The following is a 13,657-nucleotide window of genomic DNA, read 5'->3' on the forward strand; positions in this document are numbered from 1 at the left end:
ACTGCGGCGTGCCCAGTACTTTTCGTCACTCGACTTGAAAAGTGGATACTGGCAGATCGAGGTAGACGAACGAGACCGCGAGAAAACTGCCTTTGTGACTCCCGACGGCCTTTACGAATTTCGAGTGCTCCCTTTCGGTTTGTGTTCAGCCCCAGCTACTTTCCAGCGAATGATGGATACTGTCCTCGCTGGATTGAAGTGGCAGACTTGCCTTGTGTATCTTGACGACGTAGTTGTCTTTTCTGAAACATTTGAGCAACATCTTCATCGCCTGCGGCATGTGCTAGAAGCGCTCCGATCTGCTGATCTCACGCTTAAACCAGAAAAGTGCCACTTCGGTTATGAAGAGCTCAAGTTTCTTGGACACGTCGTCAGCGCCAAAGGAGTTCGACCCGATCCCGAAAAACTTGCCGCTGTAGCAGCTTTTCCTCCTCCTGCCGACAAGAAGGCCGTCCGACGCTTCCTGGGCTTGTGTGCGTATTATCGCCGCTTCATTGACAACTTCTCAAAGATTGCGGAACCCCTGACTCGCCTTACCAGGGATGACACGCCATTTACCTGGACGCATGAGCAACAGACGGCCTTCGCTGACCTACGACAACGCATGCAGTCAGCACCCGTCCTGGCATATTTCGACGAAGAGGCTGACACCGAGGTGCATACTGACGCCAGTAACATCGGCCTTGGCGCAGTACTCGTCCAACGTCAAGACGGCATTGAAAGAGTAATTGCTTATGCTAGCCGCTCGCTGTCCCGTGCCGAGGCGAACTACTCTACTACAGAAAAAGAGTGTCTCGCGGTCGTCTGGGCGATCACGAAGTTTCGCCCTTATCTCTACGGCCGCCCCTTCAAAGTGGTGACAGACCACCATGCTCTATGTTGGTTGGCGAACATACGCGATCCTTCAGGACGACTGGCACGGTGGAGCTTGCGGCTACAGGAATTTGACGTCACTATAGTTTATAAGTCTGGCCGCAAGCACGAAGACGCCGACACGTTGTCGCGTGCTCCCGCCGAATCTGTCAGTCGACAGTCAGAGGACGACGACGGCTTCCTGGGCGCCCTCACTACGTCGGATTTGGTCAGATGGCAGCGTGACGACGCTGAAATTCGACCTCTAATCGACCACTTAGAGGGCCGTCAAACAACCATACCACGCCATCTACGTCGCGTCTTGACGTCCTTCTGTCTACGAGACCATGTGCTGTACAAGAAGAACGCCCGCCCGAATGACCGAGCCTACCTCCTAGTAGTCCCCAAAGACTTGCGGGACGATATTCTTTTCGCTTGCCACGACGAGCCTACATCTGGCCACCTTGGCTCCTCACGAACGCTTGCTAGAGTGCGCGAGATGTATTACTGGCCCGGGCTGTCGGCAAGCGTCAAACAGTCTGGGCAGCATGTTGTGGTGTGCTGGGTGCCAGTGCACCGAGACATCGAGGGAAATGTACTGGCAGACCAGCTTGCCACATCCGTCGAGGCAAAAGCTGGCAACACATCTATGCCCGTCCCTGTACCCGATATGAAGTCATATCTACGTAAGAGACTTCGAGTCCACTGGCAACGTTTGTGGGACGGCCAGACTCATAACAAGCTCCATTTAATTAAGCCCCATTTAGGAAACTGGCCATCGACCACGAAATCTAGAAGAAAGGATGTCCTATTCTGTAGGCTCAGAATAGGACACACTTACAGCACGCATAATTACCTGTTGTCTGGAGGCGAACCCCCAACCTGTACTAGATGTGGGGAAGCACTTACTGTACTTCACATCCTAGTACAGTGTCCACTAATAGAACCTGAAAGAAAAAAGCACTTTCTTCAAGCCTATAAAGAGAAGATACCCCTTCACCCAGCGATGTTTTTACATAATGACCCGATATTTCCGCACGATTCAGTTTTAGCCTTTTTAAACGACCTCGACATTTTGCAAGTTATTCGCCCGAGAGATTCGTAGTGGCATCCTCTTTCAGAGGACGCTGCTGTGACAGCATATTTGAAATGCACTCTGCTCGAGGCCATTGCTTCTAAGGGTCCCTGTGAGGCAGTAGTGCCTTGTATCTCTTACAACTTTTTTATACTATATTATATTCATTGCGCCCCTATCACTTCATTGTCATGATCTTAGTATTTTTGTCTTTTACGCACCTTTAGTGCGCAGGATTTTAGGCCCCTTTGCAGCCACCCTACACCTATCCACTGTCATTGATCATACCATTGCTCATTCAGTAAGTACACCACGTGTCTTGGCGCTTTTTGGCCATAGCTGGCCCTTGCGCCACAAAACACCATATATCATCATCATCATCGCTCTTAGTGAAAGGCGATAGTGTTGTGGGACGTTCGTATAGGTTAATTGTATGGCTTGCGGTGGAACTGCTCGGCGCGGCCCTCTCGCGGCTTCCGGTGTGCATGCGCTCGGGCGTTGGCGTGTGACTGCTAATTACCGCGAAAGGACTCATGCCCCGGAGTCCACACGATTTGTATGCATACGGTGGGAGATGGCGCGCTATATTACAAAATAGCTATGGCTTTGAATATTGCGTTTTCATTTTTTAAATACTTGCATTGGCCTCATTGAGCTTAAAGGGAGCAGTTGCCGTTGAAGCAATTCACGAAGCATGTTTTTCTGTTCTCCTTAATGAGATGGTGAAAAAAATGTGTTAAAAAACTAACAAAAATTGCCAGAACGACTGCGGTGGTTATATGCAATAACATGTAGCGTTATGCGTGATGGCTTCGGCTCCGAGCGCAGTGTATGCCATTATTATGAGTAATTGAATTGAATATATATCGCTGAAAAGTGTTTACAAGAAGAACGAATTTGTACAGTGAACGCTACGCACATATGTTACTGCATATTAAATGAAGCATGCGATTCTTTCCAATAACATTAATTTCCGATGTTTCGTGAAACTTCGGTAAGATCGTATGTAGGTAGTGCACATGTTACAACAAGCAATAAACTTCTCCTTTGAAACTGCGTGCGATGTTTTACAGCCACCCTGTATTCGACTAGGCTCCCGGGATTTCTTCGTCTCCACGCTCAAAAACTAAACCAAACACAGCGGAAGCGCGCGCCACTGGGCTCCTTGGAGCATCACCAGATAGCGCCTACCTGAACACATCCGTGACGCTCACCTCCACGCATCCTTCGCTCTCTTGAGTGAAACAGAAGGGAACGGACGTTCCGAGTGGATTGCCTTCTTAGGGCAGCTGGAGCAGTGTGCCAAAGCGCAAATGTTTTAGATGCGAAGCATCTTATGCTCGGGTCTATGTCCCTCCCTGGATACGCCGTGCGGCATCCACACCTGCACTGCGCATGCGCATCCTCCTCCCCCTCCTTTCCTTGTCTCATCTCCTCTCGGCATTCCTCCTCTGCGACCCTCCTCTCCTCTCCGGATTGCGCAACGAATGGCAACACCTGCGGCTCCGTGCGCGATAATGCGAAGCAGCATAGGTTAGAGGCGCGACGGTAGACGCCCCAGAGGCACCGGTAAGTCACCAACGCCGCGCGCGTTCGGTGCGAACGCGAGCAAAACGCCGACGGCATCGACAACAGTTCTGCGCGTTGCTGGTGCTGCTGCATGTCCAAATTTGTACAGCTGATAAAACTACCTTGAGTAGACCCCATGGCTGCTTCGCATACTACTCAGGGTTCCCCTACAGGAAGATGGTATAATTTTTTTTATATTTCGCGGATTTATTTTTAGGTGTGTTTGGTTAGTCTAGCAATCTTTATAAATTACTTTTTATGCTCTTCAGTTTTTGGGTCTTTTGTGCTTAAACATAAGTATGTAACGAATAATTGTATCTTTTTACACAATAGGGTGACTTTGTATGGTGCCTTAATTGTTAGTACAATATTATGGTTGGTACTTGGGGGAACCCACGAGTGCATTCTTGTGAGTGTGAGTGCTCTTACGCGTTGGAAGAAACGCGGTTTGAGTTGGTACGCGAAACAAATGCTGCAGATTTTATCTGCAGGATGTGTGTGCTAGGGCCGCGTCTAGACAGTCTAGAGCCGGAGAAGGATGTGCTAGCTAAGGGCGTTTGAAAGCTAGAAAAGGAACAAAAGAGCGAACAGAAACAGAAGAAGGAAGTAGAAGAAAAGGTAGCCAACGTAGAAAGGAAGCCGCGGGCCACCAGAACCTCCAACTTTCCGTCCACAACAATTTTCAGACTCCTACGCGAATCGGCAACAGTGTCAGCATGGACACTAGTCCGGATCTGGTGCTCAGCTGCTCCCTCCGTGATGTGACTTGGACGAGAACACAACACACACTGGGCAGTGATCATTACATGATACAAGTCACGGTCCCTTTCAAGACACCCCGGCACACCTACATGACACACAAACTAATTAACTGGGACGCTCTCCGCACCACGCGAACTGCCAGTCCTGACAACCCCATCACCGACATCAACGACTGGGTAGACTCTCTTCAGACTGACATCCAACACCATACGCAGCAGATTGAAACCACCACAGACGTTCCCACCCTAGACTCCCGACTCGCCCACCTCTGGGAGGCCTACCACAGTCTCCTAGAGAGGTGGAAACGCGGTAAACATAACAGAACACTCAGAAAACGCTTAGCCACTCTACAATCTCAAATTCAATTACATTCGAAGGAGCTCTGCCGCTCCAATTGGGGACAAGTATGCGACGGCATCGCCGGGAGACTGTCCGCAAACGGGCGTGGCAGCTCCTCCGACACCTCATCGATCCGTCGAAAACAAAAACACCACCCAGCACCACGTCACCCGGCTCATACACGCACACATAGACAACCCCGATGCTCTCTTGGATACACTCCGCGACACATACACCTCACCCGGCATACCAACTCCTCTCCCCTCATATACAGGACAGGCGAACCCCGAACTCGATACCGCCATAACAGAGGCGGAGGTCAGAGCAGCCCTCCTGACTCTCCGCACCAAATCTGCACCCGGTGCCGACCAGGTCTCCAACACAGCGCTCCGTAATCTGGACGATCGATCGATCGCTCGTATCACGGAGTATTTCAATCAGTGCTGGAAGGAGGGCACCCTCCCCCAGTCCTGGCGCCACGCGAAGGTAATCTTCATCCCAAAGCCCAACAAACCACTTACACTCCAAAACCTTCGCCCAATCTCGCTAACCTCGTGTCTCGGAAAGCTTTTCGAGCACGTGGTATCAGCGAGACTCACACAGCACATGGCAGACCATGACTTATACCCTCACAGCATGGTGGGATTCCGTCCCCATTTGTCCCCACAAGACGCCATGTTGCAAATCACCCATGACATCTTCGACCCGCTCATTCCAGGCCACACCAAGGCAGTCTTGGCTTTGGATTTATCCAAAGCCTTTGATCGCGTTGAACATCACGCGATCATGACTGAACTCTCCCCACTGAATGTGGGTGCACGTACGTACACCTACATTCAGGCCTTTCTCACAGCACGCACGGCTGAGCTTCGCTTCGGCCCGCTCACCTACCCCACATACTCTCTAAAAAGCATCGGCACCCCGCAAGGGTCCGTCCTCTCACCTTTCTTATTTAATATCACTCTGATCCCCCTAGCACGACAATTGGCAACCGTTCCTCACCTGAAACATACTCTATACGCTGACGACATCACGCTATGGACTACCCATGGCAGTGATGGCACCATGCAGGACACTATCCAAGCAGCCGCCAATCTGACCCAAAACTATGCAGTCAGCGTAGGACTTTCTTGTTCCCCAGAGAAGTCCGAGATGCTCTGCATCCGTCCCAAGAACCACAACTCACCCTGCTCCCCCATCGTCATCGAACTGGAAGGCAGACCGGTACCAGAGGTGAAAACTCTCCGGATATTGGGTATGCCTATCCAGAGTGACGGGAAGAACACTACTACACTCCGCAGACTCAAGCAAGTGGTGGGGGCGATCTCGCACCTCATCCGCCGGGTCTCGTGCCACCACAGGGGCATGAGGGAGCGTGACCTATGCCGCCTAGTTCACGCCTTTGTGCTCAGCCGTGTGCTCTACTCCACCCCCTACCTCCAGCTCTCTCGTCGTGAAACTGACGCCATGGATGCTCTCATTCGTAGAGCATACAAAGTCGCCCTCCACCTTCCCATAAATACACCTACCGACCGACTCTTACAACTTGGCCTCCACAACACAATCGGGGAACTTGTAGACGCACACCGCCAAGCACAATACCTTCGTCTCACACAAACCGACACTGGCCGGTGCATCCTGCATTCCCTTGGAATCCGGATACCGGCCAACGATCCGACATTACGCCCCATATCAAGACCCTTACACCGCGAACTTCTCATTAAGCCACTTCCCCGTAACATGCACCCCGACCACCACCATAAGCGCCGCAGAGCTCGCGCTGCAGCCCTCCACCGATATTACGGCTCGGAGCCGGACGCCGTATGGGTGGACGCAGCCTGCACGGGCTATGAAGCGGTCGCTGCGGTGGTGGATAACACTCTCTCCCCCATCGGAACACACACACTCCCCCCAGACACCTCTCCCGAAGCTGCAGAGGAAGCTGCCATTGCCCTGGCCATCGTCAACACAGAAGCCCGGTATGTTTTATCAGATTCCAAAACTGCAATCCTAAATTTCGCACGAGGCCGAGTCCACGTTCCTGCTTTTTGCATACTGGACTCGCCCGCCGCGCCCCCGCCCCGTCATGTGGAGCTGATTTGGGTGCCCGCGCACTGCGGGAATCCTGGAAACGAGGCCGCAGACCTTTTAGCCCGAGGTTCTTGCGGGCTATTCTTTCCAATAACATTAATTTCCGATGTTTCGTGAAACTTCGGTACGATCGTATGTAGGTAGTGCACATGTTACAACAAGCAATAAACTTCTCCTTTGAAACTGCGCGCGATGTTTTACAGCCACCCTGTATTAGACTAGGTTCCCGGGATTTCTTCGTCTCCACACTCAAAAACGAAACCAAACACAGCGGAAGCGCGCGCCGCTGGGCTCCTTGCAGCATCACCAGATAGCGCCAACCTGAACACATCCGTGACGCTCACCTCCACACATCCTTCGCTCTCTCGAGTGAAACAGAAGGGAACGGACGTTCCGAGTGGATTGCCTTCTTAGGGCAGCTGGAGCAGTGTGCCAAAGCGCAATATTTTTAGATGCGAAGCATCTTATGCTCGGGGCTATGTCCCTCCCTGGATCCGCCGTGCGGCATCCACACCTGCACTGCGCATGCGCATCCTCCTCCCCCTCCTTTCCTTGTCTCATCTCCTCTCGGCATTCCTCCTCTGCGACCCTCCTCTCCTCTCCGGATTGCGCAACGAATGGCAACACCTGCGGCTCCGTGCGCGATAATGCGAAGCAGCTTAAGTTAGAGGCGCGACGGTAGACGCCCCAGAGGCACCGGTAAGTCACCAACGCCGCGCGCGTTCGGTGCGAACGCGAGCAAAACGCCGACGGCGTCGACAACAGTTCTGCGCGTTGCTGGTGCTGCTGCATGTCCAAATTTGTACAGCTGATAAAACTACCTTGAGTAGACCCCATGGCTGCTTCGCATACTACTCAGGGTTCCCCTACGGGAAGATGGTATAATTTTTATTGCGATAGCAATTATATGGACACTCAAAAGCAGATTTCTGCCGTCGCCGTCGCCGTCGCAGTGAGGTTCCGTATGACGTCAATGGAGATGAAATCGTCGCCGCGCGCCGAACGCTGTATGTGCGAGTGAAAGGGCGCGAGGGGCGCGCGCTTTCACGGGGAGTGAACGCACGGCGGAGAACAAACGCGCGTTCTGTGCCGTGCTCCCTTAAGGTACAGTGTACTAGAATAGCTTCTAGTACACTGTACTTAAGGGCTGCAGAAGTAGGCGTCTCTTTCCTCTTTTACAATCACCATATATGTAGAGCAAACGCGCCTTCTTCCAACACACGAAAGGCCGTGGGGGAGGGGAGGGAAGGGAGGCGACGTTTAGCGACGTTTAGAGGCTCCTGCAACAGTCACCAACGCCGCACGCATTTTGAGCGAACGCGGGAAAAATGCCGACGGCGTCGACAACAGTTCTGCGTGTTGCCGGTGCTGCTGCATGTCCAAGTTTATACAGCTGATAAACCTAATACCATTACTCCGTATAGCTCTCTGCAAATTTGCTATCGCAATTGATGCTTCGCCTTTCAGGTGAAACTGCGACTTTTTTTATATTTCGCTGATTTATTTTTAGGTGTGTTTGGTTAGTCTAGCAATCTTTATAAATTACTTTTTATGCTCTTCAGTTTTTGGGTCTCTTGTGCTTAAACATAAGTATGTAACGAATAATTGTATCTTTTTTACGCAATAGGGTCACTATGTATGGTGCCTTAATTGTCAGTACAATATTATGGTTGGTACTATAGGGGAACCCACGAGTTCATTCTTGTGAGTGTGAGTGTTCTTACGCGTTGGAAGAAACGCGGTTTGAGTTGGTACGCGAAACAAATGGTGCAGATTTTATCTGCAGGATGTGTGTGCTAGGGCCGCGTCTACACAGTCTAGAGCCGGAGTAGGATGTGCTAGCTAAGGGCGTTTGAAAGCTAGAAAAGGAACAGAACAGCGAACAGAAGCAGAAGAAGGAAGTAGAAGAAAAGGTAGCCAACGTAGAAAGGAAGCTGCGGGCCACCATTCCGCAAGGCAATGGTGAACGCATCGATGCGAGCACCGCGAACGGAGCTGGCTCTCATGCGAGAACAGCTAAGGAAGCCGAAACCACCACACCGGAAAGCAGTGGCGGAAACGTCAGTCATGGTCACGAAGGGGCTACCACTCACGCGGCCGCGGGGGAGAACAACAAAGCAAAGGGCAAGGATAAGACAGGAGGGGAGGCCATCGTGCCCTCAGGGGCAGCTTTCGGTGGTGAGGAGGAGGATAAGCGTCGAGTTTTCTTTGTTGGGGATTCCAACATGCATAAAGTAAAACCGGCGATAACAGAGATGGGTAGGGGCAGGCGAACGAGTCCAGGTTAGCGCGCTTCCGGGAAAACGAATTAGTGAGGTGATAGCGAAAGCCGATGAACGCATGTGGGATACAGTAGAGGAGAATAACCTAGCGGTGATAATGGGCGGAGTGATTGAGGTACTGCACGGACCAGGGGCAGGAATCACGAAGCAAACAGCCAAAGGGGTCACCGACCTGCGGAATGTTGCAAAGTACAAATCGTGGTATGCACAGTGCCAGAGGTTGAAAGGCAGGCATATGCAATTGAAAGGGCAGTACCGTCTGCTTTCGGGCAAGTTAGTGCATGGCTAGAAATCGTTTTAGGCGCAAAAAATGAGACACGGATCATAGAATAAATGACACGGACTGGCGCACACCCACAACTCATTTTATATTTCCCGATGCTACACTTATATACCCTCAGGCATGCGTACAAGAGCATAAACATGAGTTCACATAAGATAGAAACCAAGCCTAATCACATCCTATCATCAAGGAAACTAAACTCGTTGTCGTAAAGAGAAAACGATGGAACGCTGATGCACGGGTCATCAAACTTTCTTATATTGACCACTTATGCTAGTTCCCGCGCCACTGTATCCTTACTTTTCCGTAATATGCATGTGTTTTTCAACAAAATGCGACAAAAAACGCAAAATACGTCGTGTTGTCATTCTGTATTTACGCCGAGTTGCTCATTCGTTAAAAATGTGGCTTCTAGGTAACGTTTTCGGTTACCCGGAAACTTTGTTGCACTTGTGCTCGACTAACGTTCGTAAAAAGTGCCGAGTGTGGAAAGAATCACACAGTGTTTTTTGAAGAAATGTTCCGTCGGTGTTGTGTATACGATTCCTTTATACTGTGGCAAGGTATACATCGGCCAAACTGGCCGTTGTATAAATGATCGCCTACGATAGCATGCACTATCAATCAAGAAAGGGAGAGGTTCGCATTTGCCTTATCACTGCAGTGTGTGCACGTCTGAATCTTTGCTGGGAAAACATGCATATTACGGAAAAGTAAGGATACGGTGGCACGGGAACTAGCAGAGGCGATGTATATAAGCAAGCTTCGTGACCTGTGTATCAGCATTCCGGGGTTGTTTTTACGAGACTGAGTTTAGCTTCCTTGCTGATAGGATGTGATAAGGCTTGGTGTCTAATGTGAACTCTTTGTTTATGTGCTTGTACGCATGCCTGAGGGTATATGAGTCAAGCATTGGGGAAAGAATCAGTTGTGAGTGTGCGTCAGCCCGTGTCATTTATCCAGTAGTCCGTGTCTTACTTTTTGCGCCTAAAACCATGTCTTGTTGAAAGGGAAGTGCTTGCAGAAAGAGGGAAATCCGGACACTAGCTAAAGCAATGAATTCTGCGGTCACTGACGTCAACCGAGAAGTGCACCGAGCAGGCCGTGAAGGCGCTTTTGTGCGTCACGGGATACATTTTAGCGAAAGTGTAGCAACACCGGTTGGACGTCGATTCGCTGCGCGGGCTGTAGCATCTTTAGGTGGGCCCCAGGCAATCAGGAAGCAAGATTAAGTATTGAATGTAGCGACACACCATGTAAGGAGAATTAGACCACAAGGAGTTAGGAAAGGACGCACAAAGGATACGACTAGAGGAGGCAAAATGTGTTACATACACATAAAGGGCGGTCGCAAGCAGGAAAAATGGCTGGAAATTCAAGCGCAGCTTAATGACGAAGCGATCAGCGTGGACGTCCTGACCGAAACGGATCTACGAGATTTGGGGCAGCCGCCTATTACTGACAATTTTTAGAAGGGTGCTATAGAAGGACCGGGTCAAGCTTGGAACGAGGAGGGAAGCATATACATGCTAATTAAGCGAGATCTGAAGTGGCAAAGGGTAAAAGAGAGATGTAAGGAGCATTTATAGATTAGCGGCACATGGCAAGGCAAAAAGAGACAGGGAGTTAACTGTATAGAGAAGAGCACACAAGCGAAGGTAGCTCTTACGCTTTGCAGTGGGTGGTCCTTTCAGTCCAGGAATGCCGCTACCTTAGCTGCCCTTCCCGCTCGGTTGACCAAGTTGAGCTGGTCCGTCGAGCCGGAGTTGGACAGAGTTGCCACCCATTACCATGTGATGGGGTGTGTTATGGGTGTGAGCGGAGGTGTGCTTGCGCAAGCCCATACCATATGGTAAAACGTTGGGCATTGATCGCAGTGTGGACATTTATAGGAATACAGCGCAGGGTGTATCGCGTGGTAGAGACTCAAACGTGGATATGTGTTTCTTTGGAGTTTTCGCCATATTACGGCTTCCTTTCGGGTCAGAGAATTAGGAGGTGGCGGTAGTGCTCTTAATGAAATGCGATGGTGTTGTAGGACGTTCGTGTAGGTTAATTGTATGGCTTGCGGTGGAACAGCTCGGCGCGGCCCTCTCGCGGCTCCCGGTGTGCAAGCGCTCAGGCGTAATTACGCGTGGGACTGCTGATTGCCGCGTAAGGACTCATGCCCCGGATTCCACACGATTTGTATGTGTGGTGGGAGATGGCGCGCTCCACTCAGAATGCAAAAAGACATGGCTGGGAGTAGCTTACCTGTGGACAGGTAGTGATAGCAGAGATAAAAATTAGGAATTGATTGATTGCATTACACTCAATAATAGTCATTACAAGAAATCGGGCCAGTTCATACTTCTGGGAGATATGACCGCGCAGACGGATGATTTAGACGTATGCACTGATTAGAAATACTTTGCGTTGTAGAGTCGATCTAAGGCGTCGTCAATACGTGGGAGAGGGTATACGTCCTTCTTCGTTATTTTATTGAGGCGACGATAATCGACACATAAACGTAGGGTTCCATCCTTTTTCTTCACTAACACCACGGGGGATGCCGACGGATTCTTGGACGGCTGGATGATATCGTCGCGTAGCATTTGGTCGACTTGTTGACTTATCGCTTCGCGTTCGCACGCCGAAACTCGGTACGGGCTCTGACGGAGTGGGCCCACATATTCGTCGGTTAGGATGCGGTGCTTGGCGACAGGGGTTTGTCGAAATTTTGACGATGACGAGAAGCAGTTCTTGTATTGCAGAAGCAGGGCTTTAGCTGTTCTTTATTATACCTGGGAAGGTTCTGATTGACGTCGAGAGCTCGTTGAGGTACTACAGTCGTCGTTGCAGCTGCGCTAGAATCCGCGAAGGCGAAAGCACTGCTGGCATGTACTATTCCATAGATGTATGTGACCGCGGTGCCTTTGTTAATGTGCTTGTATTCATGGCTGAAGTTTGTTAGCATCACTCTTTCTGCGCGTGGCTCAGCTATGCCTCGAGCGACGCAAATTTCACGGTCGGGTCGTAAGTGATGATCGCCTTCGACGAAGTCCTCCATGTCTCCGGGTACTTCAGTACCGACGGAAATCATTACGCGGGAGCGAGGCCTAACTGTGTCTTGTTCTTCCAGCGCTTTCAAGGCATGGTAACTGATGTTTGTATCCGGTGGTATCGCTTTGTGCATTGAAAGCGTTATCGATTTCGACCGTGAACTTCTATGTTCTTTGGATAAGCTGTCACTTGTTTGTTTCTGTTCTTGTGACTCCTGCATTGTTTTTCTAACCGAACCGTCAAAATTGCTTTCACTGAACGAAAAAATATATTGTCGCGCGACTGGCCACTCGATGTACTTTCCCTGTATTCGCGGGCTCCTTTCATACTTTTATGTAGCACGCAATCAGCAACAAAAAGGTGTACCGGGAGTTTTCATGTTGCGCAACAATTTTTTTTCATTGACACTTTTCATCTAATAACACTACTTGAGAAGTAGATTTTTTATTTAAGACTAATTATGCGATAAGCGGAACGCAAAAAATAATCTGAGTATCTCCAAGCGACGGCAAACAACATTAGCTTTGTACTGTCCAGCTACGTGGCAGACAGACACACAGACAGACAATGAACTTTATTGAGGTCCTGAGGGACTAGCCGGCGCAGAACCGTTCGGGTCTCCGGCTCGCCGCTGACTGCTCCCATGTCGGAATCGGGAGGTCAAGCCTCTCCGCTCTTTCAGGGACGGCCGTGGACTGCCGTGGACTGCCGTGGACGGCCGTAGACCGGATGTTGAGTTCAGTACTTAAGATGGCCTCGTCCTAGTCCTGTTCGCTGGTGAGTTACGTATCCCGTAACGCAGGACACTGCCAGAGCATATGAGCAAGACTGCTAAACTGCTCCCCACAATCCAGGCACTGTGGATCAATTTCTGTGTTAATCCGGCTTAGGAAACCTCGCGAGAAATATGACCTCGTCTGAAGCATCCTACACGTGATCGCTTGAGATCTACACAGTTTTGGGTGTGGAAGCGGGTAGCGCCTGCGTTCCTTTTTATAGTGGCAGACGATCTCATGAAAGGTTAATAAGGGGTCGCTGTGGCCGATCACCTCCGGATCCAATGAAGTCCCACCGCCGTCGCGGCGCGTGAGTTCTCGCGCACGGCGGTGAGTGATCTCACTGGGGTTCGGGTGGCCTGGCAACACGTTGTCACCCATGTGAGCGGGGAATCACCTAATGTAATGCACGGTGTCAGAATTAGTTCTGGGCTTGCTTTTCAGAAGCGCCGCCGCCTGTCTTGCAGCCATACCCGGTGCGAAAGCCCTGACGGCCACGCGTGAGTCACTGTATACGGTCTTTTAGAATCCTGCATCGCCAGCGCAACCGCCACCTGCTCTGCCACGTCGGCCGTGACAGGCCGCA

The 13,657-nt window shown here is 50.7% G+C and overlaps 1 protein-coding gene across 1 annotated transcript; it reads left to right on the plus strand.

Annotated features, from left to right (window-relative positions):
- Positions 1–5,272: 5,272 nt before the first annotated feature.
- Positions 5,273–13,216, plus strand: LOC119431466 (uncharacterized). Its single transcript, XM_037698949.1, has 2 exons — positions 5,273–6,576; positions 13,186–13,216. Exons 1-2 carry the CDS (start codon positions 5,273–5,275, stop codon positions 13,214–13,216), a joined length of 1,335 nt encoding a protein of 444 aa, XP_037554877.1.
- Positions 13,217–13,657: the final 441 nt, after the last annotated feature.

The sequence above is a fragment of the Dermacentor silvarum genome, chromosome 10 (assembly GCF_013339745.2).
Source record: "Dermacentor silvarum isolate Dsil-2018 chromosome 10, BIME_Dsil_1.4, whole genome shotgun sequence".
NCBI lineage: Eukaryota > Metazoa > Arthropoda > Arachnida > Ixodida > Ixodidae > Dermacentor > Dermacentor silvarum.

Coding starts and splice junctions, on each gene's coding strand:
- LOC119431466 (XM_037698949.1), top strand. CDS start 5,273: ATGTTGCAAATCACCCATGACATCTTCGACCCGCTCATTCCAGGCCAC. Junction 6,577..13,185: donor ATCGTCAACACAGAAGCCCG/GTATGTTTTATC, acceptor AATCCGGCTTAG/GAAACCTCGCGAGAAATATG.